Source organism: Acinonyx jubatus, chromosome E4 (genome assembly GCF_027475565.1).
Source record: "Acinonyx jubatus isolate Ajub_Pintada_27869175 chromosome E4, VMU_Ajub_asm_v1.0, whole genome shotgun sequence".
NCBI classification, from domain to species: Eukaryota; Metazoa; Chordata; class Mammalia; order Carnivora; family Felidae; genus Acinonyx; species Acinonyx jubatus.
In genome coordinates this window covers 28,640,738-28,666,414 of record NC_069395.1, presented here as the reverse complement: position 1 = coordinate 28,666,414, position 25,677 = coordinate 28,640,738, and the positions used below count along the sequence as shown (strand labels likewise).

General features: G+C 53.1%; 1 protein-coding gene across 1 annotated transcript; it reads right to left on the bottom strand.

Annotated features, from left to right (window-relative positions):
• Positions 1-950: 950 nt before the first annotated feature.
• Positions 951-24,053, bottom strand: CSRP1 (cysteine and glycine rich protein 1). The gene is made up of 6 exons (XM_027074679.2): positions 23,894-24,053; positions 12,438-12,550; positions 7,221-7,389; positions 5,912-6,041; positions 2,565-2,658; positions 951-2,230 (listed from the first exon to the last, which is right to left on the bottom strand). Exons 2-6 carry the CDS (start codon positions 12,547-12,549, stop codon positions 2,154-2,156), a joined length of 582 nt encoding a protein of 193 aa, XP_026930480.1. The 5' UTR covers position 12,550; positions 23,894-24,053; the 3' UTR covers positions 951-2,153.
• Positions 24,054-25,677: the final 1,624 nt, after the last annotated feature.

Here is a 25,677-nt window from a genome sequence, read left to right as displayed (position 1 = left end):
CGTATGTAGATGACACTGAGTGAGGCTTTGGACTTAGCCTTAGAGTTGATTCTGGAACAAGGTGAGACTTTGGGGAGTGTTGGGATGGAATGCATGTGTTTTGTATGTGAAAAGGATGTGAATTGGGGGATCCAGGGGCAGAATGCTATAGACTGAATGTCTGTGTTACCCCCCCACCTCAAATTTTTATGTTGAAACCTAATCCTCAATGTGATGGTATTAGGAGGTGGGGCTTCTGAGAGGTGGTTAGGCCATAAGGGTGGAGACCTCATGAATGGAATTGGTGCCTTTATAAAAGAGGCTCCAGGGAGCTCCCTTGTCCTTTCTGCCAGGTGAAGACATGGCAGAAAGTTGGCTACGAACCAGGAAGCAGGCCCTTACCAGACAGCAAATCTGCCAGTGCCTTGATCTTGGACTTCCCAGCCTCCAGAACTATGAGAAATACAGTTGTGTGTTTATAAGCCACCCAGTCTATGCTATTTTTTTATAGCAGCCAGAAAAGACTAAGATAGGGCCCTGACCATGCAGCACACTGAGCTAGGCTCCACCACTCTGTCCTTCCTGGGCAGAAGTAAACTTTCTGGATTTGACAGGAAGGTTCCTCTGGCTAAGTTTCCCTCCCGCTCAGGGGTTTTCCAAGCTGGAAGAAGTTCTGAGCAGTTTTGGGTCCTTGCTGAGCCCCTCAAATTCCAAAGCCCACAGAGTTTTCACACCCAGATATAGGAGTGGCGGCCAGACCGGGCAAGGCAGCAGGATTTGGTTGGTCGGGTCATTCCAGGCAGTGTCGTTCAGTTAGAACTGATACTAGAAAGTGAGCAGCCCTTGGAAAAACAGGAACAAACCCTACTTATTGCCACCTAACCTCCTAGGAATTTGATTGTTCTGTCAAAGTTCCCTCCCAGCCCTGTGGGTAGTGGTCCTCTCACAGACGAAGGATCTGGACGCCAGAATTCTGTTCTAAGAGCTTTATTGACCAGATGAGAAGTCAGCTTGAATACAGCTCATGCCTGCAGCCCTTCCAGGTGACAGCTCCATATAGTGTTGTCCTTTCAGTCACTGGGAGCAGCGAGACCCAGCCCCTCCCCTTCCTCCTGCTGCTCCTGAGTGGGAGGGCCTGGAAGGGATGGGAGTGATGTGGCCGGGGAAGGGTCCCTGGAGAAGGGTGGGATGGAAGGGGCGAGGCCCCGAGTCGGCAGGTGGGGTCCTGAGGACTGGGCACACAGGGAAGGGGTGTCCAGATCAAGACCGAGGCTGTGTGTGCCTCCCTCCACATCCGAGGGTCAAGCAGGAGTGGTAAGAACAGAGCACTGGCCTGGTCTGTGCTGTGACAAGAGGAGCTGCCACCATAGCCTCGGGACCCAAGGGTAGGGGCAGAGCTATTTACCCTCAGGTTGGGGCCATTGATAAATGAAAGTATGTGTTGGGGGTGTTTCATTAGGGCTTCTGTCAAACAAGGAACTAGACTCCTGGGGAGGTCAGACCACATCTTGACTTTGGGGCTCTCAGACCTAAGTTGTTCTCTCATCCGGAAGGGGAGGACGCCAGGTCCCCAGAGCCTCAGAGGCAAGAGGCCCAGAGAAGCAAGTGGCTCCTACAGTCCATGGCCCTTTCTCTGTGCCTTTCTGCATCCACCTAATAACTCCCGGAGCTGGGACATCCCAGGCCTATTCTAAGGGACACCAAGAAGCCCACCCTCTTACCCACAGAGGAGAATCTCCAGGATCCAATAAACCACAAACTTCCTTTGCCCCATCATGGTCCTGCTTCCCTCCCCACTGGGCCTACTGCTCCTCTGGGATCTGAGATGTGGGCTCAGGGATCTTGGCAGGTTGATGACAGACATTCAGCCTAACAGGCCAAGAACAGACGACTGTGGGGCGGGGTGTAGGAGGAGGGGTCGGGTCCCACCTACACTGAAACACTGAGGTCTCCTTCTGGTGACGGATCAGATCCCAGGCAGAGGGAGCCCTTTAGAGGGGTGGGACCTCAGGTAGACTCCAAACCAAAGGGGGCCAGGCACCCAAGTTCAGGTCATTAGTGATGTGTGGCAGGGCTAAGAGAGGGAGGAAGAATCCTGGAGGTCGCCGAGGCTGCTGGGAAGGATAGGCGATGAAAAGCACGGGAGTGGGCAGCGTGCGTGGGTGGCGGCAGCCTCACTCAGAGTGGACCAAAGCCCCAGCTCCTTGCCCAAAGCCGAAGCCCTTGGGTCCGAAGTTTTTAGCGTAGCATCCTGTGGAGAGTAGGGTGAGTGTAAGGCCTGGCTCCTCCTCCCTCAGGCCACACCTCCCAGCCCTCCCACTGGAGCACTGTCTGCTATAAGGGCATCGGACTAGGAGTTAGGAGGCCGGGTTCTGGTCCCATCCTGCCCCGATTGGCCATATGACTCTGGCCAAGTCACTTTTGCCCTCTGGCTTGTCTCCTCCTATGTAAAGTGAAGGGTCATACTAGAAGCTCTGCAATCGACCCCGAGGCCAGGAATTGGTTTACATTTAGCAAGGGCATAACTACTTAGCCCCCTACCCCCTCAGACCTCTGGGCCTCGCATTAGAAGTGCAACCACCCACCTTTGCAGTAAATCTCGCCATCCTTGTCAGCCAGGGTGGTGGACTCGAGGCCTTTGCCGCACTTGGCACACCGGAAGCAGGACTTATGCCAGGACTGGGTAGGGAAGGAAAGAGTTAACGCTGCCACCAGGGGCTAGAGTGTCCCTTACCCCTCCGCCCCCAGCCCCATCCCCCTTGACATGAAGACGGCAGCGAGGAAGGGCTCAAGACCCTTCGGAAGTCTGCTCAGCTGGTACCACTGGGAGGATGTGGCCTAGGGGGCCAGGCAGAGGAGGAAGCAGGCCAGGGACCACGTACTACCTCATGCCATCTTCAAGGAAGTGTTGCAATGGCACCAGCTGCACCACAAAGGGCAGGTGAGGGGGCGGGACCACCACCAAGGTAGCAGCTGTTTCTCCACAGGCAGGGCCAGACAAGCCTTCTCCGGACCTGCCTGTGGGTTAGCAGTGTGGGCATGGGCTCCTGACTCGTCCTGACATTGCCACTTACTGCTGCACAGTCTCTGTCATTTCCTGCTCTGGGACACCCCCCTGCCTACCTTGCAGGATGGATGAGAGATCTGCGTATATTCACATATGGTGCCTGGCCACAGCGCAGGCTATTGTTAAGTCCTATCCATCGGAACCAGCCCAGCCTCTGAAGTTCTAGAACTGGCTGCCTTGTGCACCCACAAGCCATCCCCTCGCGGAGAGTGGGCTGGTGGTATCTCCCTTGCTAGGTAGCTCTGGGGACTAGACGGCTTTAGCAGGGTACGTGCCTGCCACAGGCCTGGCCCAGAGGAGGCCCTGAACCAATCATATCTAGTATCACTCTGGAAGAAGGGGGTCTGTGAAGTACGCTGATCTGAGCAGAGAAAGGCCTGAAAAGTGCAGTCTCTCCAAGGGCCGCAGAAAGCCCTCTGTGGTTCTAAGAGGAGCCTGGAGGCCACACAGGGCAAACAAACAGCCTGCTGGGGGAGAAGCCGGCTCAGGTTTGTACACAGTGATGGGAGCCAGCACAGACAGGAAGACTTCTCAGCACCCTGTTCCCATTAGCCACAGCTGAGCAGGCTAAGCCACTGCTGTGTGGACAGCTCTGCAAAACCAGGAAAGCTGGGGGCAGGCAGCACGCAGGCAGGACAAAACAAAGCCTTTTAAGGTCAAAGAGCCTCCCTCAGCACAGCCTGGGCTGGAGAATGAGAAAGGAAAATGGATCCCCTCAGATTTCCTGGCTGCCAGACCTTCCATGCTCCAGGGACGGCAGGGTCCAGAGAGCTGAGATGTGGGGGAGCGCAGATCTTGGTCTCCTTCCCAGCACCCTGTGTACCTCAGCGGTCACCCAGCCTTTGCCTCCTCCTCTGCAAAGCAGGGGCTGCTACCCCAACTCTCCAGGCTGGAGCAGGGCTGAATTGCATCCGGACCACCACCCGCCCCTCATTGCCTAGCCCTCCCTCCAAGTAAGCTTGACCCTTTTTTGCTCATTCATTCAGCACTCCAAAGCACTCCTGTTCCTCAATAGTTCTTTCCTGGCCAAGGCCAAAGAGAGGTAGGTGGGAGTTTCTCCCAACCTTTTCTGCTTGAACCCCAAATCCTCTTATCCTATCCCTTAGAAGTTACAGCCTTAACTGAGAGACCCTGTCTAGGTAATGCACATACGGATTTTTCGCTAGTTTTCATAATTTTCTAATCTCCTAGTGAGACACTGTGAGCAGGAAAGATGCCAACTTAACAAAAGATTAATATCTCCTGTTTTCATATCATTTAATCAGTGCGAAGATCTTCATTTGGGCCTCACAACAATCCCCAAAAGTAAACAATAACAGTAATAATAGTAATAACCCTAACAGCAATAGCCGCTGTGTACTGAGCACGTCCCAGGCACTGCACTGGGTCCTGAATGTGCATTGTCTCATTTAATGTGTAAAACAACTCTATTTGTCAGGGATCATCACTGGCTTCACCTTACAGATGCGGAGCTGAGGCTCAGAAGAGAGAAATGATTTGCCCAAAGTCGCACACCTAGTAAGCAGCTAAACTAGGTTTCAAACCAGGTTGTCTAGGTTCCAAGGTCTTCATCGTCATCGTGCTAGGATTCATGATCCCTTCCCATTGTACAGCTGTGGAAGTGGGTTCAAAGAGGTTAGACGGCCCAAAGCAGAGTGGGCAGTAGTAAGAGCATGGGCTTTGGAGTTAGATGGACCCAGGCTTGACTCCTAGCCTAGCCACTGCCTCGCTAGAAGGTCTGAGCAAATTACTTAATGCTTCCGACACTCAGCTTCTTCATCTGTAAAATGGGATAATGATACCTATCTCCGACCAGGACTGTCAGGGTTAAAATGACAGCCTGCTAAGGTCTAGATGGAGCCCAAGTGTTAGTTCCCCATCTGTTGGTCCCGGGCACCTTCCTCATGGCTTGAAAGCCAAGACCCAAAGCCAGAAGAGTTGCAGACAGGCTCTTGCCTTGGCCACATCACCCCTCCATCTGGGCTTCCCGTGGAGGTCCCAAAGTCCTCTCTGGCCATATATTGAAGATGCCTCTTCTGTGATTCTCTGACCGCTACTCTGTGACTGCCAATTCTCCCACCTCTTCTCCACTGCAGCCTCTCTGCGAGATGGGATTGTCTCACTTAGGATGCGGGCTCACTACAGTGATTCTTACCATGGCCTGGACTGGGGGTCCACAGAGGAAGGGCATATGTAGTGGTCAGAAATAGTTTGCAAAAGCTTCCCAGGAGGCTCTGATCAGCCCTGAACCTTGAAAGTTTCTCCCCTGGGAGTACACGGATGGGCTTCCTGGAGTCTACAACTTATGACATGGAAGGCATATAGATTTTTTGAGTGGTTCTTAATACTTTGGGGATCACAAATCATTTTGAAAATCTGATGAAAGCTATGGATCTTCTTCCCAGAGACAGACATGTTCCTACAAAATTTTGCATATAATTTTAGGGGGCTTGTAGCTCCTTTGAAACCCATCCCTGCACCCTTTAGGGGGCTGTGGTCCCCAACTCTAGAGACGCAAATTGATCTTTACAACTCCCTATAAATTGCCCCTAAGCATTTAATAATCAATTCCATCCATGGCGGGCCTGTTTTCCTCAGGAGTAAGAATGCTGGCCAAGCCACCCCTCCCAGGAGCCCACAGGTGCCTTCCTCGGTCCTTGCACACGGAGAGGCACAGAGACAAGCCACCCATAGGGACAAAGGGTTCCTCCTTCCCTAGAAGGGAGGGAGTTAAAGCCCAGTGCTCAGGCTCCCTAGAGCAAAGCCAGGGTCAGCGTTCTAGGACAAAGTTCTAGGACTCACATTTCAAGAAGGTGTCTCACCAGCCCGTCTCCCCGCACCCCATCTCCCCAGAAGCCACCTTACCTTCCCGGCACCGATCACCTTCTCGGCAGCATAGACTGCCTGGGTGCATCGGGGGCAGCGCTCAGAGCCACCAATCTTCTGGGCAAACTTGGATGCATTAGGGTTGGTGGTGGGCCTGTGGCCAGGGGCCCTGTGTGGGGAAGGACATGCGGTGAGATGACTTTCACTGAGGAACATGAGTGCGGCTGGCCCTGTGTGGGCATGACTCTGCCTTCCTCTCGCTCCAGGTAGCGGGCAGCTCTCCCGGCCAGGGCCTCCAAGGTCATCTCCCATTTTACAGATGGACAAACCAAAGCTCAGCACCATGCTATTTTCACAGAGGCATTGTACTCCCCTCAGTCACTGAGTTAAAACACTGGCATCATTTAGCACCTCATTTGCTAAGAATTGCCCTCCTCCAGTCCCCATGCCTGCAGCCTGCCTATTATCAGAGTCTTTCCAGGAGAAATCTGCTGACAAATCACTCCCTCTGGGGCAATGACCTTGGCTAAAATGTGCTAACTCATCTGTCATTTCTGTCCATTCCCCCCAAGGTCAAGATGCTGGCCAGGCTGACTGCCAACAGCCACTGTTTCCGCAGGCCAGAGGTCGGCGGGTGCCAGTGAAATCCTATAGTCTTTCCAGGGAAGGGAGATAACTTCCCCTGACAGTGGGCGAGAGACGGCGGAGAGAATGAGACTGGCCTGGCAATGGTGCTGCTTCTGAACCCAGGTCTGGCTCAGACACTGGCTGTGCGACCCCCAGCCAAGCCACTGAGCCTGGGCTGGGGTTTCTCTTCAGAGAAAAGGGGAAATTAGACAAAGTAATTCTTGGGGCCCCTCTAAGCTCCAACCCTGATAAAAATATAGGCGGCACTCTCCATACAGGGCGGAGCCTGTCCTGTTTTATTCCCCCGCTGGACCCTCAGCTCCTCTCATTGGCTCATTGGGGTGTTCTATGTTCTAGTCCTACCTTGGAAATCAGGGGGTCTCTGGGGCACCTGGGGGGCTCAGTCGGTTAAGCGTCCGACTTTGGCTCAGGTCATGATCTCACGGTTTGTGAGTTTCAGCCCCACGTCAGGCTCTGTGCTGACAGCTCAGAGCCTGGAGCCTGCTTCAGATCCTGTGTCTCCCTCTCTCTGCCCCTCCCCTACTCATGCTCTGTCTCTCTCTGTCAAAAATAAACAAACATTTAAAAAATTAAAAAAAAAAAAAGGAAATCAGGGGCTCTCTGAGCCTTCCGCTGCTTAACCAAAAGTGGTTGACGATGTGTAGGATCCGGGATTGGGAGGACAGAAGCCAAGGAAAAGTGGTGAGACTCTTGTACTCACTCCTCGTGCTTGATGCCCAGAGACTCCCCCTTGTCGGTGCTCAGCGTGCCTGCGCCCTGCCCGTAGCCATAGCCTTTTGGCCCGTACTTCTTGCCATAGCACGACTTGCAGTAGATCTCTTCACCATGCACAGCCACAGTGGTGCTGTCCAGATTCTTCTTGCAGACCACTGGGGAGGGAAGTGACTATGGTGAGCCGGGTCTGGGGTGAGCTGCTTGCTCACTGCAAGCCCCCTGCCATTGAAGCTCTCTTGGCCCTCTGATAACTAATATCCTGATCTTTCAGGAGCAGTCTGGAAATGGAGGTCAGATGGCCAATGAGCTGGGAGGAAATAGGGAGGGGATCTGTGCGGCCTAATTCTAGAAATTTTGGCCCAGCCACCTCTCACAGGAGCCCACGTGTGCCCCCCTCCGTCCTCTCCACCTTCACACCCGCCAGGCGGCAGTGCACCCCAGGTTGCGAGGCAACAGCCTAGGCTGACCCCAAGCCGCAGGAAAGGTGTTGAGGGCCTTCGCTCTGCTCTTGACAAAGAGACCACGGGTCCCAACAGGAGAGAAGAAAACAGAAAGGAAGAAGAAGGGCAGGGTTTTCCTGCTCCCAGCAATGTGACCCTGAAAAAAAAAAACAATCTGCATGCTTGGGGGTGCGGGGAGCACAGGCAAAGTGATGCACCCAGAAGAGCAGGTTTCTATTTATTAAGTACCCAACATGGTGGGCTTTAGGGTGAGATGTGGGTCATGCTAATCACAACAACAAAATCTGGAGTTGCTGATCTCAGAAAACAGTTTGCCACAGGAGAACTGAGGTCAGACTCGGGGAAGAATTCCTAACCCCAGGGGTATGGGAGATTGGAAAGGGATGAGCTTCAGAAAGCCTGTGAGTCTCATATCTCTTCCTGTGTATCTCAGAAGAGGCCTGTGCCCATGAAGTGGAGCCTGGGGCCCTGTGCAGTCAGACTGCCCAGAATCAAATCTCAGCTCTCTCTCTTTGCAGCTGTGTGACCTGTATGTGATGGGCAAGTTATTTTGCCTTGCTAGCCTCCAGGTCTCCGTTTGGGTTTTTTTGTTTATTTGTTTCTTTTTTTTTAAGTAATCACTACACCCAACATGGGGCTCGAACTCACAACCCTGAGATCAAGAGCGGTATGCTCTCCTGACTGAGCCAGCCAGGTGGCCCTCGGTGTTTCCATTTGTAAACGCAGACAATAATATCTACCCCAAAAGGTGGTTGGGAGAACTAAATAAGATCTTGCATGTAGGGTGCTTAGCACAATACCCCATACGCAGGAGGTACATGATAAATGTTGGGTGCTTTTACTAGTATTATATATAAAGTTAGTACTGCAGGGACACAAGGGAGGAGGGAGGACAGGCCCAGGCCTCAAAAGATCATGTGCTCCCAACTTCCACCTACTTCTCTCAAGAGACTTGTCCTCACTTTGTTTGCTTAGGTCTTATCCTACAATGCTAATTTGGTTCGATGAGGTTCCTTAAGTATGGCGGTCCAGTGTGCCCAGCTGGACCATATCCTCAAATATGTCCTGAAGAGGGAGACCTCCAGCAACCACTGGAGAAGCTACGCCTCTCACCTCCCTGTGAGAAGGCTCTCAGCTCAGCAATTTGCAACTTGCCATCCTCTGGCTTTTAAAGGGTCGGGCCCTCTGCCAGCTCCTCTCTCACCCTGCCCTCCAGGTTGGAGAATTCAGACTAAATAAGGACCCTCTGGTCTTGCCCTTGACATTCCCACCTCATTCCAGTGTTCTGGGCAGCCCATATATGGAACTTCCCACCACCTCCCCTGGGGCTTGGCTCCCAGGAAGGAGGGAGAGAGAACGGCACGCTCCAACATTCCCTTCTAGGGCAGGAAGTCAGGAGTCGGCCTGGAATTGCTTCCCGTAAGACCCAAGTTGAACTGGGAATTCCAAAACCAGAGGAAAGGCAGAAAGCAGAGACGAGGTCAGTTGGGGGAGCAGAGGTCTATTTTGACTCATCTCGCCAGCAGGAGTCACAGGAGCTCAGCCCAGAGGAGACAGCGGGGCCTACAAAGTCGTTAGCCTCCAGGTGGCTCCCTGCAGGGCCAACTGAGCCCTGACTTCCAGAACCCCAGAACCAGAGTCGAGACCACCCTGAGGGTTTCTGCTCTGCTCTGTTCTCCCCAAGACCTTCTGCCCTTCCACCTCCATGCGGGCAATATAGTCTGGTCACCTGGAGGCTCCACCAAAGACTCAAAGGGAATTTTGAATGGAGGCCTAACTAAATTTCTACCAAGTGTTAAGATAAAAAAAAGACTTAGTTGTGGTGAGTGATGCACCTGTTGGGAAAATGTCCTTCCAGATGCCACAGGCTTGGTGAGGCCTTTTTGGTGATGCTGTTTTGAAATATGGGCAAGAGGCAAGCCACAGGTGAGAGGTCGGAGCCCCTCACCCCACCCCAAAACAGAGAGGGATTCTCTCTGGAAGGAAAACCAAGGCCCACAAAGAAGTTTAAGCTCACAGAATTGGCCAGAAGCAGGGCTGGGTCAGAACCAAACCTGATTTCCATATCTGGCTATTTTCTGCCTGCCCGAGACCCCCTTCAGGTAGGCCAAGCATGTGGGACCAAGCGGGTGAAAACCGACCCGAAATTTCAGCTGCAGGCGAGGAGATGCTGGTGTCAGAGGGCGTGCAGGGTTCCTCTGAGCTTCCCCTATGCTCTGCGGTTCTGGGAAACAGCCCAATTCTATCACTCACCACCATGGGGTTAGGTCAGACCAGGTCCACTGTTCCACAGGGCTGGCTGTTCAACCCTGCCCTGCCCACGAGGGAGTTGGTTACAGCTCAGAGAAGGCCACACAGCCTCGGGCCGAACCACAGCTGCAGAACCGAGCTCTCCCGCCTGCTAACAGGAACTGGCCACCCCTGCCAAGACCACAGGTGTATACTAGACCCTCTCTGTCCCTGCTTTCAGGTCAGAGGCCAAGCCCAGGGTGGAAGCCATTCTCCCCGACTCTTATTACATCATCATCCTGTCTTCCTCCTGTCTGTCCCAGGCCCTCAGGAAAGGGAACGTAGGTGCCACGCTGAGTAGAAGCCACAGCCAAGGACCCAAATGGTCAGAGGCCCAGCCAGCAAAGGGACTGTGGCCCTTAACGCCCCCCAGGCCCATACTCTGCTAGCCTTAGGAAGGAAAGAGCCTTCAGAAGAAACTTAGGAAGGAAGGTCCTTTGATTCTCCGAGGGTTATTCTGAGTTCTTGAATTCAACCTGGACACTTCACACCCACTTCTCTGGAAGAGAGAAGTGACGCTCCTTCCAATCATAAACAAATGTGCAAAATGCTGTTCTGGCACCAGGAATAAGCAAGTTGTGGAGACACCTGATTGCCGGAACCTCTTTGGGCTCAGATACTAAGAACCGTGCAGGCCCTGAGACCCCAGGCAGACGTAAGATCCTTCCCTCTGGCTGTTACTTTCACAACACCCCCTCCCAGCCCTGCTCCCCGGCCTGACTTTCCACAACTGTTTCTAGTCCTCAACACCCCCTCACACCCTGCCCCAGGCCTGTTCCCTTCCTCCTATGCCACCCCCTAAATTCCTGACTTCCCTCAACCGCAACTAACAGCCACTCCTCCACAGGCAGGACTGAGGCCTCTCAGCTGGCCGCTTCTAGTGATTAAGCAACATTTGAGAGCAAAGACAGAAGCCCTATGGACCCCAGCAGCCCAGACCCTCTTTCCTAGCCAATGCTGAGCCCGCTTATTCCTTCTGAAAAAATAAACGGCTTGAAAATTCCTAAGTGCAGGGAACTGCTGATAACGAGATGCGGCTGTCTGCGGCCTCCTCTGCGGGCTAGAGGCCAACTAGGCCCCACCAGGGCTCCTTTACTCCCATTCATCAGACACAGCCCTCCGGCTGCCCCTGTGGCTGGCTGCGCAGGGTGTGGGCCCCTGCTGCCCTGTGCTGGGTGGCTTCCGGCTGAGTCGCCCAGCAGCAGGTAGAGATCTGGTGAACATCCCGTGACCAGGCGGCCCTTGGCCCATCTGGCTCCTACTCTGGACCACAAATCACCTGGGAACAGAGGGGCCACAGACACCCACCCCCAACTGTGCTCCATGCGATGTAGGATGGACGGGACCCCTTTTCTGGATCTCTCAGGTGGGGTGGGACTTCAGCGCCCTGTGAGGCCATCACACCACATTGCCTGCAGTCCCATAGGCACCGCGTGCACGTCCGGGGCAGTGCCTATCATGTATCGATTGCGGTAAGGACTTGGTTTTCCAAGCTTCTATCTTTTCATTCTCGCAACAACCCCGTGAGATAAGTATTATTAGCTCCCCTGTCACCATGAGGCAACTCAACCCAAAGAGAAACTGAGTAACTTGCCCATCACCACCCAGATAACCAAAACTGAATTCAGATTAGAACTCTGGCCGACTGGCTGAAAAAACCCAGGGCTTAACTAAGACATTCCATTGCCTCCCACTCTTGTCTGCCCTCAAGGAAAACTCGTGTCGCTGAAAATACCTCTTCCTCTGACCCAGACCCTCTGTTCTGATCACAGTGAACTGAGTCATTTAGAAATGGGGGGGGGGGGGGGCGCCTCCCTGAGGCACTGCTTCCTGGGTGCTCTGAAAACACCGTCGGGGTCAGGATCCGGACTCATACAGGCTTGTGATTCGAGCCACTCTTGCTCTGGGTTACTGGGAGAGGATACCAAAAGATCTGCCTGCCTGCCTGATCTGTCTTCCTCTTATCCCAGTCTGTTGGAGCAAAATGGGAGGTGAGGGAAGTGACCAGGCAGGCTCAGAAGGGGGCGGAAGAAGGGAGAACTCAGTTCTTCTCCCAGACTCGGGTGTCCCCATAAAATTGCAGCCTCTTAACAAGGGATAATTTGGGTAAAACTTTTATGTTTTCCTCTTCAATGATGGCATTGTGGCAGGGAGAGAAAGAGGAGAAAGCAGAGTGGAAAGTTTCCCTAACCAAGTCTGAAAGCTTGGCTCCCAGCCCCCCAGCGGCTGCCACCCCCGCCAGCTCTGGCCAGCCCGTCCCCTTAGAAAGCAGCTTCTGAGCGGAACAAAGAGGCCCTTAAGTGTTTCCCTCCCCAGCTGCGCTCCAGCCAAATGTCAAGCTGTTTACATCCCATGGGGCCAGTTCCCTGGGGTGTTGACAGGCCCAGCCTGTGGGGGCGGGCCCAGACCCAGTCCCCACGACAACGACAGCAGGGCCCGGGGCGCGTACTCACTGCACAGGAAGCAAGATTTATGGAAGCTACTGCCTTCACACTGAACCTCTTCCGCAAAGTAAACCGTCTTCTGGCACACCCCACATTTCTTGCCTCCACCCCAGTTCGGCATTCTGAAACGGGACACAGAAACGGGAATTAGTTTTACGGGGAGATGGAAACACAGATTGCCCATGACAGAAGAGCCACAGGCAGACCGAGGACAGAAAGAGGGGGAGCGGAGCACCTGTGGGGGCACCCAGCCCTGGCCCCCTTCCTCCTGGCTTTTTGCCCCAGAGCCATCAACAGATGTGCACTGAGCAACCATTGACTTTCAGCCTGTGCCAGGCACTAAACAGCATAAATAAGCAGCAGGGGCACCTGGCTGGCTCAGGGGGTTAAGTGCCCGATTCCCGATTTCAGCACAGGTCGTGATCTCACGGTTCATGGGATCAAGCCCCACATCTGGCTCTGAGCTGACAGAGTGGAGCCTGCTTGGGATTCTCTCTCTGCCTCTCTCTCTCAAAATAAGTAAATAAACATTAAAAAAAAAATAAACAGGGGCGCCTGGGTGGCTCAGTCGGTTAAGCGTCCAACTTCGGCTCAGGTCACGATCTCACGGTCCGTGAGTTCGAGCCCCGTGTCGGGCTCTGGGCTGATGGCTCAGAGCCTGGAGCCTGCTTCCAATTCTGTGTCTCCCTCTCTCTCTGCCCCTCCCCCGTTCATGCTCTGTCTCTCTCTGTCTCAAAAAAAAAAAAAAAAAAAAAGTTAAAAAAAAATTAAAAAAAAAATAAACAGTATAAACAAGCATAAGAATACCAGCTCTAGGAGGCTGTAGTTGCAATAAATTGAACCCTCTGCTACATGCATCAACAGGAATAAATCTCACAGAGATGCACCCGAGCCAAAGAAGTGGATAAACTGTAGTTCACAAAACACAAATCATTTGTGTAAGGTTCACAAGCAGACACAATTCATATTGTTGAGAGATGAGCACATGGGTGGAGAAGTTATAAAGAAAAACAAGGGAATGATTATCACAAACTCTTATCTTAGATTTGGTGCCTCTAAGACAGGGAAAGGACCACAACCATCTTGGGGGTCTCCAGAGGGGCTGCTAAGGCACCCCTTAACCTGGGTGGTTGCCATATGGGCACTTTATAATTATTCTTTGAACTATACATGAAGGCTTTATATGCTCCTTTATGTGTATGATATAGCTCACCAAAAAACCCAGAGAAAATTTTAAGTAGGAGGTAGCACACAGGGCATAGTTCTCAAGTTTTAGGCCCATTAGGATCAGGGGTGCGGGGGGCGGGGGCTTCTGTGAAATCAGATTGACCAGCGCCACACCAGACCCCAAATGAAGTACAGGAATCTGGGTTTTTAATAAGCACCCCAGATGAGTCCAAAGCAGGCAGCTCGAGACCAGCTCTGAGATGCTCTATGTATTGGTTCTGACTTGAGGTCCTGATGCCAGACGGGGTGGGTCCAATTCTGAACCCACCACTCACTGGCTATGTGTAGTTGGTCTTTCTCCCCCTGCCACCCCTCCCCATTTTTTAAAGTAGGTTTCATGCCCAGCATGGAGCCCAGCTGGGGGGCCTGAACTCATGACCCTGAGATCAAGACCTGAGCTGCGATCAAGAGTTGGATGCTTAACCGACTGAGCCATCCAGGGGCCCTGTCTTTGGGTAGTTGGTCTTTCTAAACTTTGATTTCTGCGTGTAAAATGAGGAGAAAAACAAAAGCTATTTCACAGATTATTTCTGGGGATCAAATGAGGTAGGGCATGTCACAGGGGCTGGCCTAGAGTTGGCATTCACTAATTATTATTAACTCAGAAGCCCAAGACTGCAGGACAGGCCTGGTGCCAGTGGGTACCTGATGCCCCAGAAAGCAGCACAGAAGGTAAATGCCATAGAAGTTTGGAGAGCCTGGATCCCCTTTGGCTGATGGGATCAGCTTCTCTCCTTCCATTTCACTCCCTCACTCAGACGTATGACCGAAGGATGCAGATGACCCTTTGGCTTTCCTTTAAAAATTTTTAAATGTTTATTTATTTTTGAGAGAGAGACAGAGTAAGAACGGAGGAGGGGCAGAGAGAGGGAGACAGAATCCAAAGCAGGCTCCAGGCTCTGTCTGAGCCGTCCGCACAGAGCCCTACATGGGGCTTGAACTCATGGACTACGAGATCATGACCTGAGCTGAAGCCAGACGCTTAACCGACTGAATCACCCAGGCACGCCGGACCCCTTTCCCTTTCTTGACAGAAGTTCATGGAGGGCGGGTTCCCGTGCAAGGCACGGGCGACTGTGGGTAGAAGATGGGTGACAAGGTAGCCCAGGATGGGGTGCGTATAGGATAATGCAGCGTGTTAGGAAATGAAGGGGGGACGGGGCCAGAGGGGGCTGTTGCCTCAGGACACAAAGACGCCTAAGGAGAAAACTCACCAGGAGCCTATCAGGAAATGCTGAAAACAGGGATGAGTTATCCAGAGCCCCGGTAGCAGGACTTGTGCCGACAGCAAGAATCAATGTCAAGGACAGAGGAAGACATGGTTTCCACTGCTGGAGAGCTTCCCACTTGACTGTGGACATAGGCCTCAGCTCAACAAGAAGGTCTAGGTCGTGCTCACAACGGAGTCCCACACCCTACACAGCACCTGGCATACAGGTGTTCATATAGGTGTTCTATAAGTAGCAGAGGAATGAGCGAAGGATGCCCTAGGGCCAAGTTCTCTTGGGGCATTTCTGCAGAGCCTGGGACCCAGTAGAGGTACTCAGTAAATGTGTGCAGGCTGATAAGCAGGGCTTAAGGTGGGCAAAGGGGTGTTGGTGGTGCTGGCTCATCACTGTCACTGGGGCTCAAATATCACAATGATCACAGGGATTTTCAGCAAGGTTTTGTCCCAGCGGAGGAGACAGACACATTTCATTCCCCCCTGCTTTGTCCTCCCACATCCTAAAAGCTGGGGTTTCCTCTGGTCCCAACCTGGCCCCTTCTCTCCCCAATCTCCTATGGCCCCACCGCATTTGCCGTCCTTTCATGCCAAGGACGTCCATACATCTCTGGCCTCGGCCTCTCCTCTGAGCCCAGTCTCGTCCATCTGACTGAGTTCAGGTGAGTATCTCTGCCTGGATGGTCCAGGAGTACCCTAGTTTCAACGTGCGTGACCTGAACCCATTGCCTTTTCTCACACTTGTTCTTTTTCTCGACTTTTCCATTTTTTGCACGTGCTGCCACAACCATTCTCTCCATCACAGAAGAATTATCCCACACCCGAGAATATCGGTGGGTTCTTCCCCCTCCTTTAGCTGCACCCCACTCTATGCTCCCCTTTGCCCACTCACCCCCAAAACCTGTGCTGACCCTATAGGCTCTCTCCTCTCCAGCCCTCTTCCCAGCACCCTAACTCAGCCTACTCACCTCTCCCTCACGCAGCCCATCCCCTTTGAAGAAGACACCATGCTATATTCACCTGTTTCTTGGCAACTATCCCAATTTTCAGCCATGGCACATGGCCTGGATCTAACCTAAGCAGCCAAGGCTATTGGCTTAAAGGTGGGCCAGCTATACATTTCAAGCCAATAAGATGGGAGAAGACAGTTCTGGGGGCTCTGGAGGAAAAAGCATCCCGATCTTCGGAGAAAACTTCCTGGAAGCAAGTCCCTCTTCCCCCCAGTGAGGACAGGGAGCAAGGGGCTCTGAGGTCGTTGTCCCAAGGGGGACAAACAGTCTCAGAATGAAGCTGACAGCAGGGAAGACAGAGCTGAGAGACGAAAGAAAAAGAAACCGAGTCTGTAATGACATCATTAAGCCACCAAATTCAGCCAAACTTAAAGTTCAATCTATCTCTGAATTTTCCAGTTAAACAAACCAACAAATTCCCTCTGTCGTTTAAGTTACTTTAAAATTGAATGCAGCCCCAGGGAGACAGCAATGATGGCCTTGCTGCTTCTGGAATCTCTTTCCTATTCCATTCCCAAGCAGCTGCCAGATCATTTTTGTGGAGGCTCCCCCTGCTCAAAAGCCATCAGTGACTCCCCGCTGCCTGAGAATAATCACTCCCCTCACACTGAGGTTCTCCCCTGCATGGTCTCCACTTCCTTTTCCAGCTGTCTCCTGTTACCATACCTCCCAAATGATCAGGGTTGGTGATACAATCACTGGGTTCCGCCCCCAGAATGCCCAGCGCCGGACCTGGCCTGTGGGAAGTGTTCCATCAATGCCTGTGCACAGAGTGGCCAACCACAGCCATTCCGTTCTCCTGCGAGGGCTGCTTCAAACACCTGCAGTGACATGCGAGGGGGGCTCTGCTTGGGAAGCTTCTGGGGAAAACGTGCCTGTTCGTACGGAGCCACACAGATTCTCTTCTGCCTCTGACTAAGGGACTAGATGTCACCCCCAGAGAACTCCTGCAGCTAGGGCACCCCAAATGACAGCCTGCCATTGACTGCATGCTTATTATGCACCAGGTTACATAAATCATCTCATTCTTCCCCACCTGGAGATGGGGAATACGTGCCTACCTTATAGATACGGAAAGCAAGGCTCAGAGAAATTAGGCACTTGCTAGCAGTGACTCATCTGGAAGAGACAGGACTAGGATTCTAATGCGGGTTTAGCTACTTCTGAGTCCTCTGCCTCCCCAGCTGTCATGCTGATGCCCCATCGTATTTCAGTGTGCCTGCTCACAGTAGGCATACAGTACCCCAACGCGTGGCTCTCTCCTCCCTTTCCAACCTCCTGAACCAGCAAGGGATACGCTCCATGCCCCTAGGAATACTCCTGAAGGAGGAAAGTTCCCCTAACCATGTGGTTGAGAGCCAGTTCCAAACAGTGTTTTGTTTCCAGACACAAAGCCCTTCTCCCTCTGGGGGAGACCCACAGCTCCATACAGGCCTCTCCTTGTTCTCCAGCAGGGCCCCAGGGAAACAGGAACATGGGCGGAGAATGGGTGAAACCCAAGGCCCTGCCAATGAGGAAAATCTGCCCGGGATGCCTGCGCCATTCCTTTGAGCCTGGCCATTTGGCTGGGGGCTCTCCTCTCAGGAGCCCAGTGAAGGGACAAGGGCTCTAGAACCTCGGGATGAAAAACAATGATGGTTCACTAACTGGAAGGGTCCCAGACCACCCCTGTGGATGGGCTCCCCATCCCCTCTGTCCACATGAGGACCCCTCCAGGGGACTTGCCGTGGGGAAGTCTCAGCTGGAGGGAGCCCTGGCCACCTCCCTCCCTACAAGAGGCAGGGAGCACTCTTCACTCCACCCCCGCCCTCCTGCTCGGCCCCTTCTTTCCAACAGCCAAATTCCAGCTATCTATCAGGAGGCCAAGTGGCCTTAAAAGGAAACCTGTTTCTCAGAGTTTCTGGGGTGCTTAGGAGGACACCTAGCTGCTTCTCAATTGCCTTCCTAGTTCTGGCTGTCAAGAGGCACTATGGGAGACTCTGAGGAGGCAAGTTCACGAGGTCAGAGTTCAGGTGGGAGAGTTCAATAGTTAGAAAAGTGGGTCTGCACTCCATCCCTTTATAGTTGAAGGATCTTGAGCAACTTACTTTCCTCTCCGAGCTTCAACTTGCTAGTCTCTGACTTGAACCATACATGGGCTCCCTAAAATCGCTGCTCGGAGGAATGATGAAAATATATGGAAGTGATGGCAGGGGGCCAGGCATACCATTAAGTCCTCGGTCCTCTGATCACCACTGACAGGACCGGCCCAGGCAAGCTTGACACCAGCTGTGGGGCCAGACGTCTACCGTCCTTCCAAGCTAGCCCACATCTGGAGGGAGCAACGCTTGAGCAAGAACATGCCAAATGGGGACCACGGATTCCTGGCTGATCTGTCAGCCCAGTAAAGGAGACAAGTGACTTGCCCTTCTTTGGGATCTAGTTCCCCCTGGCTGCCTGAGATGCAAGCAGAGACTTGTGTCTTTGTATCAAGCTCTTTTGTATATTGTTCTGGGTGTTCAAGAATCATTGCTATCTTCTGTAATCCCATTATCCACCTGGCGAGTTTACAGCGGGTGCCCTCCAGAGAGTTACATTCCCACTGGCAATTGCAGTCTGTGTTCTGGTTTGCCCTTTTTCACTACGTTGATCATCTCAACAGAGAATAGGCCTTGAATTTTCTGCTGAATGGCTAGAAATATCTGGTCAGCTCTTTACCTGAAATGTCAGGATCCTTAGGGCCGGCTGGAAGCTAGAAGCCAAGGGTTGGCCTCTTCTGATAAGCAGCTAACTGTCCACACCTTTCTATCTAGTTGTCCCATTAAGAGCTGTATCCAGATCCTCAATCTTGAGAGGAGGGATTCAAGATGGCGACTTGCATAGCAAGAGAGAAAGAAGCAGATGTAAGGCATAGACGCTCATGTTCATACACGTCATGAAAGTTGGGATGAGGTGATGGGTTCAGCGTGGTCATGTGTGAAGTCCAAGGAACCATCTCAGAGATGGATAATCCTCAGCCACCGGCCACAAGTGTCTGAGGGAAAGCCTCCTCTCGTCAAACCGTGATTTGACAAACCATCCCATGTCTTTATTCGTCCAGTGGAAAAATCCCATCTCTCCCATTCCAAAAATGTCTTTTTCCCTAGGGTCAAAGAGCGACTTTTGGCCACAGAGCTCAGGTCCCCACCCACTCGGTCTGGTAGAGACCTGTCAGGTGTTCGTCTAATTAGAAATGCACTGCTCGTATTACCTGAGCTTTGTGGTACTTGGCCAGGTACAGGGGAGAGCTGTCACCCTTTCCAGTCCTGTAGCTCAGCCTCTTCTTCCATGCCCCGTCAGGAGAGCAGCCAAGGAGAAAGAGGGAAGGAGGCAGGGCCATGTTGATCAGGGTTCAGAACCCATGTCTTAAGAGCTGGCACCCAAAAGCCCAGGAAATAGACTTCCCCCGACAATAATGGTCACTGGGAGGGGGAGGAATGGCCGATTAAAAAAAAAAAAAAAGCCACAAACTTGGGCGCCTGGGTGGCTCAGTCGGTGAAGCGTCCGGCTCTTGATTTCAGCTCAGGTCAGGATCTCGCGGTTAGTGAGTTCAGGCCCCGCATCGGGCTCTGTGCGGAGCCTGCTTGAGATTCTCTCTCTCCCTCTCTCTCCCTCTCTCTCCCTCTCTCTCCCTCTCTCTCTCTCTCTCTCTCTCTCTGCCCCTACCCTACTTGCTCCCTCTCTCAAAATAAATAAATAAACTTAAAAATTAAAAACAAATAATTTAAAGAACCCGCAAACTTGCCCCCAGCTTCACACCGCCCGCTACATGATGTCTTCACAGACCTGCACATGGCCCACCTCTCTGCACGTGGCAGGATCTTTGAGCTCTGGTGACTCCTGGCCCCGTGGAACCCTGGGACTTGACCGTCATTCCAGCTCAGCTCTCTCCCTGTGCTAGGAGTGTTCCCTTCTCATGGCCCTTGTGTGACTGAGCTGACAAGTACAGTGTTATGTCTCTTCCTGCTTGTCTCTTAATGCCTCTTATAGTAGATGTCTTCCCCCTGCGGAGTTTAGAAACCTGAAGGTCAATAAAAGAAGGAGGGGGAGGTCTATGATTTTTTTTTTTAATATTTCAAAACTACTACAAGAAATCTTATATTATAATAAGGTCTCACAGACTAGTCAACGGATCAAGTTTCTCTGGTTCTTTTCTGGAATGATGTCAATGCAGAGTGGTAACAACTGGTCGTCCCACGCTGAAAGGTCTGACTGATTTTTCTTGGATTGAATTTTAAAAAGCAAAGACAAATTAGCACTTGGACCTTATAAAAACAGGTTGTCTGCAGCTGACTTCGCAGGAGGCTCCATCCCCCCCCCCCCCCCCCCCCCCCCCCCCCCCCCCCCCCCGCCCAGCTCTGCATAAAGAGCACCAGGCACACTGGAGAGGAGGGAGGAGGGTCCTGTCGCCTGGTTGGGGCCGAGCCTGTGCTCCAGCTGCAAACCTTCTATTTCTTCCTCCTTTGTTACTGTTGAGGAGTCAGACGCTGCCTTTCTGGCCCTGGGGAAGCACTGGAAATACCAGCGTCTGGAAATGCTAGCCGCCTCAGTATTTACACACTTTACCATACATGGGAATTACTCAATGCCCACGTCAGACGAATTCCTGGGGAGCTGCGTAGTACAGCCACGTCATTTCCATAGAAATTCCTGACGACTGGAAACCACAGGCAAAGCCTCTGGTACCCAGCAACCCCCTCCCTGCTCTCCCTACCCACAGCTAGTTACTCTGCGTGTGTGTATGTGTGTGTGCCTTTTTCTCAAGCAGTCTCTTTTCCAGGCTTCCTTTCTTTCCTGGAAACCTGGCCTGGAAATTCAAACACACATCAGACCTGGTAAAAGCATATCCACCAGACCTGACACCTAACATCCAGGGGCGCCCTCTCTTCCCTGGCCGTGCAGCAGAAACCTAGAGGTCATGAGTTCTAACCCTGCCTCCATTCACGTTCATAATGGCAAAGCCATATCTTCCTTAAGTACTTTATAAGCCACAGCAAAGCACTTTGTATAAAGCACGTGTGTTTCACAAATGGCAGATATCGATTGCCCTAGTAAACTGATTTAGAAATTGGGAATGTAACGGGAGCAAAGAGGAATAATAAAGTGACTGAGCATGGAAAGAGTTGGCCTATCTTTGAATGGTAACTCCATAGCTGACCAGCTGTAGTACTGGGCAAGTTACTTATCACTCCTGAGCCTCAGTTTCTTCATCTCTAAAATGGGGAGCATCGGATTGTTCATAGATTGTTCAAGATAATACACAGGAAGGATTTAGGCCAGTCTCTGGTGCATGGTAAGTGCAGATATCTGCTTACTATTACCTTAAAGGAAGGTCAACGCTAATACTTCTTGTTCAATTTTATGACTCAATTTTAGATATTTAGCAAGATGCCCAAGTAATGGCAGATGGTTGACTTGGAGGAAAGGTCCTTTTGTTCTCCCTGGCAATTCTTTGTTTAGAAGTTCTTACTACACCTCAAAATGTAAAATGCAGGGGGCACTTGGGTGGCTCAGTGGGTTAAGGGTCTGACTCTCGATTTCAGCTCAGGTGATGATCTCACAGTTTGTGAGCTCGAGGCTCATGTTGGGCTCTGTGCTGACAGCGCAGAGCCTGCTTGAGATTCTCTCTCCCTCTTTCTGCCCCTCCCCTGCCTCTCTCGAAAATAAATAAATATGTAAAAATGTATAATGCAGGACTCTTCAGTCCTCAAGCAAACCTACTTTTCACAATAAGCTGGGCTTACAAAACTATTTAAAACCTTGGCAGCCTATCAACACAGCCTTCCCAGGGGCGCTTGGGAGGCTCTGTCGGTTAAGCATCCGACTTCGGCTCAGGTCACAAATTCATGGTTTGTGAGTTCCAGCCCCGCGTCAGGCTCTGTGCTGACAGCTCAGAGCCTGGAGCCTACTTTGGATTCTGTGTCTCCCTCTCTCTCTGCCCTCTCTTGCTCATACTCTCTCTCTTTCTCTGTCAAAAATAAACATTAAAAAAATTGTGTGTTTTTTTTTTAAAGCCTTCTCAATTTGTTTTCACCACCAGGAGAGCCACAGGAAAATAAAAACTATCTTTTTTTCCCCTCGCCTGGTCCTCAGTAATGCTCACAGGGAAAAACTGGCTGCTAACTGTTTGTCCAGTAGGGCAACTAATAGCCTGTATCTACCCCGTTGGTTCACCAAATGTTTGCTGACCGCCAACCGAGTATCCACACCACACTCCCAGGCTACCACTCTACTCCAGTGAGGACGCTAGGGTCCAGATGCAGATGTTTACAATTGAGAAAGGAAACCCCCGGGGCCAGGGCAGACCAGAGGCAAAACTTGTGGCACCCCCATTTCCCACACCTTATTAGCCAGCGGGCCTGCTCTTCAGCTTCTCTCCTGCATCCCGTCCCCCCAGACACTTTGGCCTGGGCAGTGTCCCCCTCCCCCTTGTGTAGCCCACACCACACCCTCATCGGGATAAACTTCCTGCCCGGTCTGACTGTCCCCACCCCGGATATCCTCCCCGAGGCAAAGGGTCATTCCCTGGGAAGCTGTGAGCAATGCAAGGCTGCATTCAGCTGGGATGGGACAGAAGCTGCCTGAAAGCGGCTGAGGACTGAGGACAGTCTCCCTTTGAAGAGGAGACCCTGGGCTCCTGAGTCAGAGCCCGGCTGGAGAGTCAGGAGGCACCTGTTGAGCGAAAGCTAGGGGACCCTTGTCCCCGAACCCCAGGAGAAATCCCCAACCTGCCCTCTGAGATGACAGACATGGCCAGCACTTCCAGCCTCCTTAGCTTCTGGGAAGGAAAGGGGAAGACAAGACAGAAGACAGTAATGGAGCCTCACCGTATTCCAGGTCTGCGCAATACCTCCCAAAGTACCCTTCCCAAAAGAAACTAGGCATTGAGAAGTTAAGTCACTTGTCCAAGGTCACCAGTATATTGAGTGGCAGATCTGTCAAGGCTGAGCCAGTCTGCCTTCCAAGCAATCTCTCACGGAGATTCCAGGCTGCCTCTTCATGACTCACTTTCTACCCAGAGCCCAGTGGGTCTCCTTAGTGTCACTGCCACTGGATCCCAGTGCTGAGCCCTGTCAGGGAGGGAAGGGCCTGCCCATTCATTCACCACCACCCCCCGCCCCCCACCAACGGGAGCAGCAGGGTGGATGGCTGGACCTCAGGCCTCTAGGGAGGGGCCAAGCCCAAGCTACTCCTCCCAGCCTAGACCCAGGTCCTGGTTAGCTTACAACAGCACAGGGATCAAGAGCATGCAGGATATCTACCCCCACCCCACCCCGCCTGTGAGTGTGGACACACCACCTGCTTCAGAGGTTGCTTGTGGGGTAACATCTTGCAACTTGCTTTAAATATGCCCAACACCAGCTCCTTTCTTGCTCCCCAGCCTTCAAGGACTGAGGCCACAAAACACTGACGGTGGGCATAAATCGTCCCCACCTGGCACCAAGACTTGGGGTGGGGGCAGGCGAAATGTTGCCGTTTCCATCTGGCTCCTTAAGAAGAGTGAAAACTCGCACCTGCGCTCAGGGCACAGATGCCCCAGGCTGGGCCCTGAAGCCAGATGATTCCTCCACCCCACCCCCGGCACGTTCTCCTCCCGGAGCAGGAGGGTGAGGGAAGGGGTGGCACGGATGCCCTCATCCCCCTGCCGTACAATGAGCGTCAGTGGCGCGCAGAATCGCTGATTGTTCTGCTGCCAGACCTGCGGGCGGTGGGGGAGCCCGGCCACCCAGGGTCAGGCGCACGCAGGAACCGTTTGTGCCAGGAAGCCCCGAGCCGGGAGGCACCCAGCGCCTCCTGGAAAGGGAAGCGCCGCTCCGGCTAAGTGTGGCCGCTTCTCCCACTCCGCGGCCCGCGACGGCCCCCCCGGCCGCACCACTTTGCTTTCCAGCAAAGTGGTGGGGCCGCGGCGGCCGGGAGGTCGGGCCGGCGCCGCGGGGGTGCAGCGCGGGGCCGGGAGCGCGCGGAGGCACCGGGCGGGGCGCACTCACCTGGCAGCTGGCTGCGCGGCGCGCGGGTGGGAACGTTCTCGGAAGTGGCGGCTGGGTGCGCCCGGCCCGCGCCCCGTTTTGTTCCGCTCGGGGGAAGGCGTGTCCCGGGCCACGCCAACCAGTGGGCTTTGCACACTGCACCACAGCAGGGCTGATGTCATGGCGCGAAGCCCCGCGGAGCTGCCCTCCCGCCGCCCCCACCCCGCCCGAGCCCCAGACCCGGGGCGGCCGGACGGCGCAGGCAGGAGACGCCAGTTCTGCCTCTGCGGACCCACTGTGCGCCTCTCCGCTGCTGCTGTTGCTGCTGCTATTGAGAGCACGTGCCCGGACCTGTCGGAGGGGTTTTCCTGTCGGCCAGATGAGAGGTTGCAGATGTGAGCCGAGAGATCAGACTCCGGGTAAACTTGTGCCCCGAGTAAATGGAGGAGAGGCAGGGGAAGTCTTACATTCGCATGTTCCGGTGGCAAGGGGTAAGGGACACATTGGGGCGCCAGAGTAAGACAGGCCTGAGCTCTGATCTTGCCCCTTCCACTTACTGGCTGAGCCCCTGGTCTAGACACCTAGCCCTTCTGGGTCTCAGGCTCTGCATCTGTTAAAGGGGTATAATCCACAGGGATGTTGTGGGGGTTAAAATGAGATCCTATAGGACCCGTAAGCCCTCAGCAGTGGCCACCATATGACAGATATTCAACTGTTAACTCCTTCGTCCAAGGGCTCTTGTCCCTTCAGCTTTCTCCCACCTTCCCGGCTCCCCAAAGGAGAACACCCCACCCCACCCCCAAAAGCAGCAGTTCTGAAAAGTGGGTGCCTCCTCTGGGACTTTTCTCTGGGCCTCCAGGCTTCAAGATGACAGGTACAGGCTCAGGCCACTCAGAGCCACCCCTGGAGCAGTTACTACTGGGTATGGCACCTTCACCCAGTTCCCAGCCCTCCCTGAGTGCCTGCTACAGGCATTGCACAGGGCAGAGAAGCTCACTCCCTGCAGAGCTGTCTCCTCCACCAGAGGAGAGCCTTCACCTCTTTCTTGGACTCAGGGATAGCCCAGAAACCCAATGCCTTGAACAGAGAAGGAAGTCCCCAGGGGCCCTAGGCCCTCAAGCCGGTTCCATCCCCCACAGCCCTGCCCTCCGGGGAGGGGGGGGGCACAGAGCACTGCCCTCTGTTTGGGAACCTGTGGACCTGGGTTTGGAGGAACAGGAAGAATCTAAGAGGCTGATGTTCCCAGGAAGGGAAGAGTGACAAAGAAGTGAGAGCCTCCAGGAGAAAAGATCTTCTAGTTTGCAGTTTCTTGTAGCTTGTTCACTACATTTCTAAGTCAGAGGGAAACCGAAGGCTGTTGCTATCTCCCATTCTCCAGGGCTCGGTGACATTATTTGCACTGAGTGCAGACCGAATGAACTACACTCAGGTCTTGGGTATACATTTCACTGTGATTGTGTATGTTCTGTGGGTGTGACCCTGTGTAACTTTCTACAGCTCTCTTGGGCTCTAGAGTGTTCTCTGAGAAGGAAGTACTACAGCCTCCTTCTGCCCATAGCAGTTAATGGGGGCGGGGGCAGGTCCTGGAGGCAGCTGGTCACCCTTCACCCCAAGTCACCTACAGATGCAGCTGCCAGCCTGGACTGGTGGCAGGGGCTCAGACCCTCAAAGGCTTCATTTAAAGTTCCAGGATGGCTGAATCAACTCTCATCTAGGAATAAAATCAAGCATCTTATAATCCAGAAGAAACATTTTTCCCCTGGCCAGCCCCTTCATATAAACAGGGACCTCCTCGGGGCACCTGG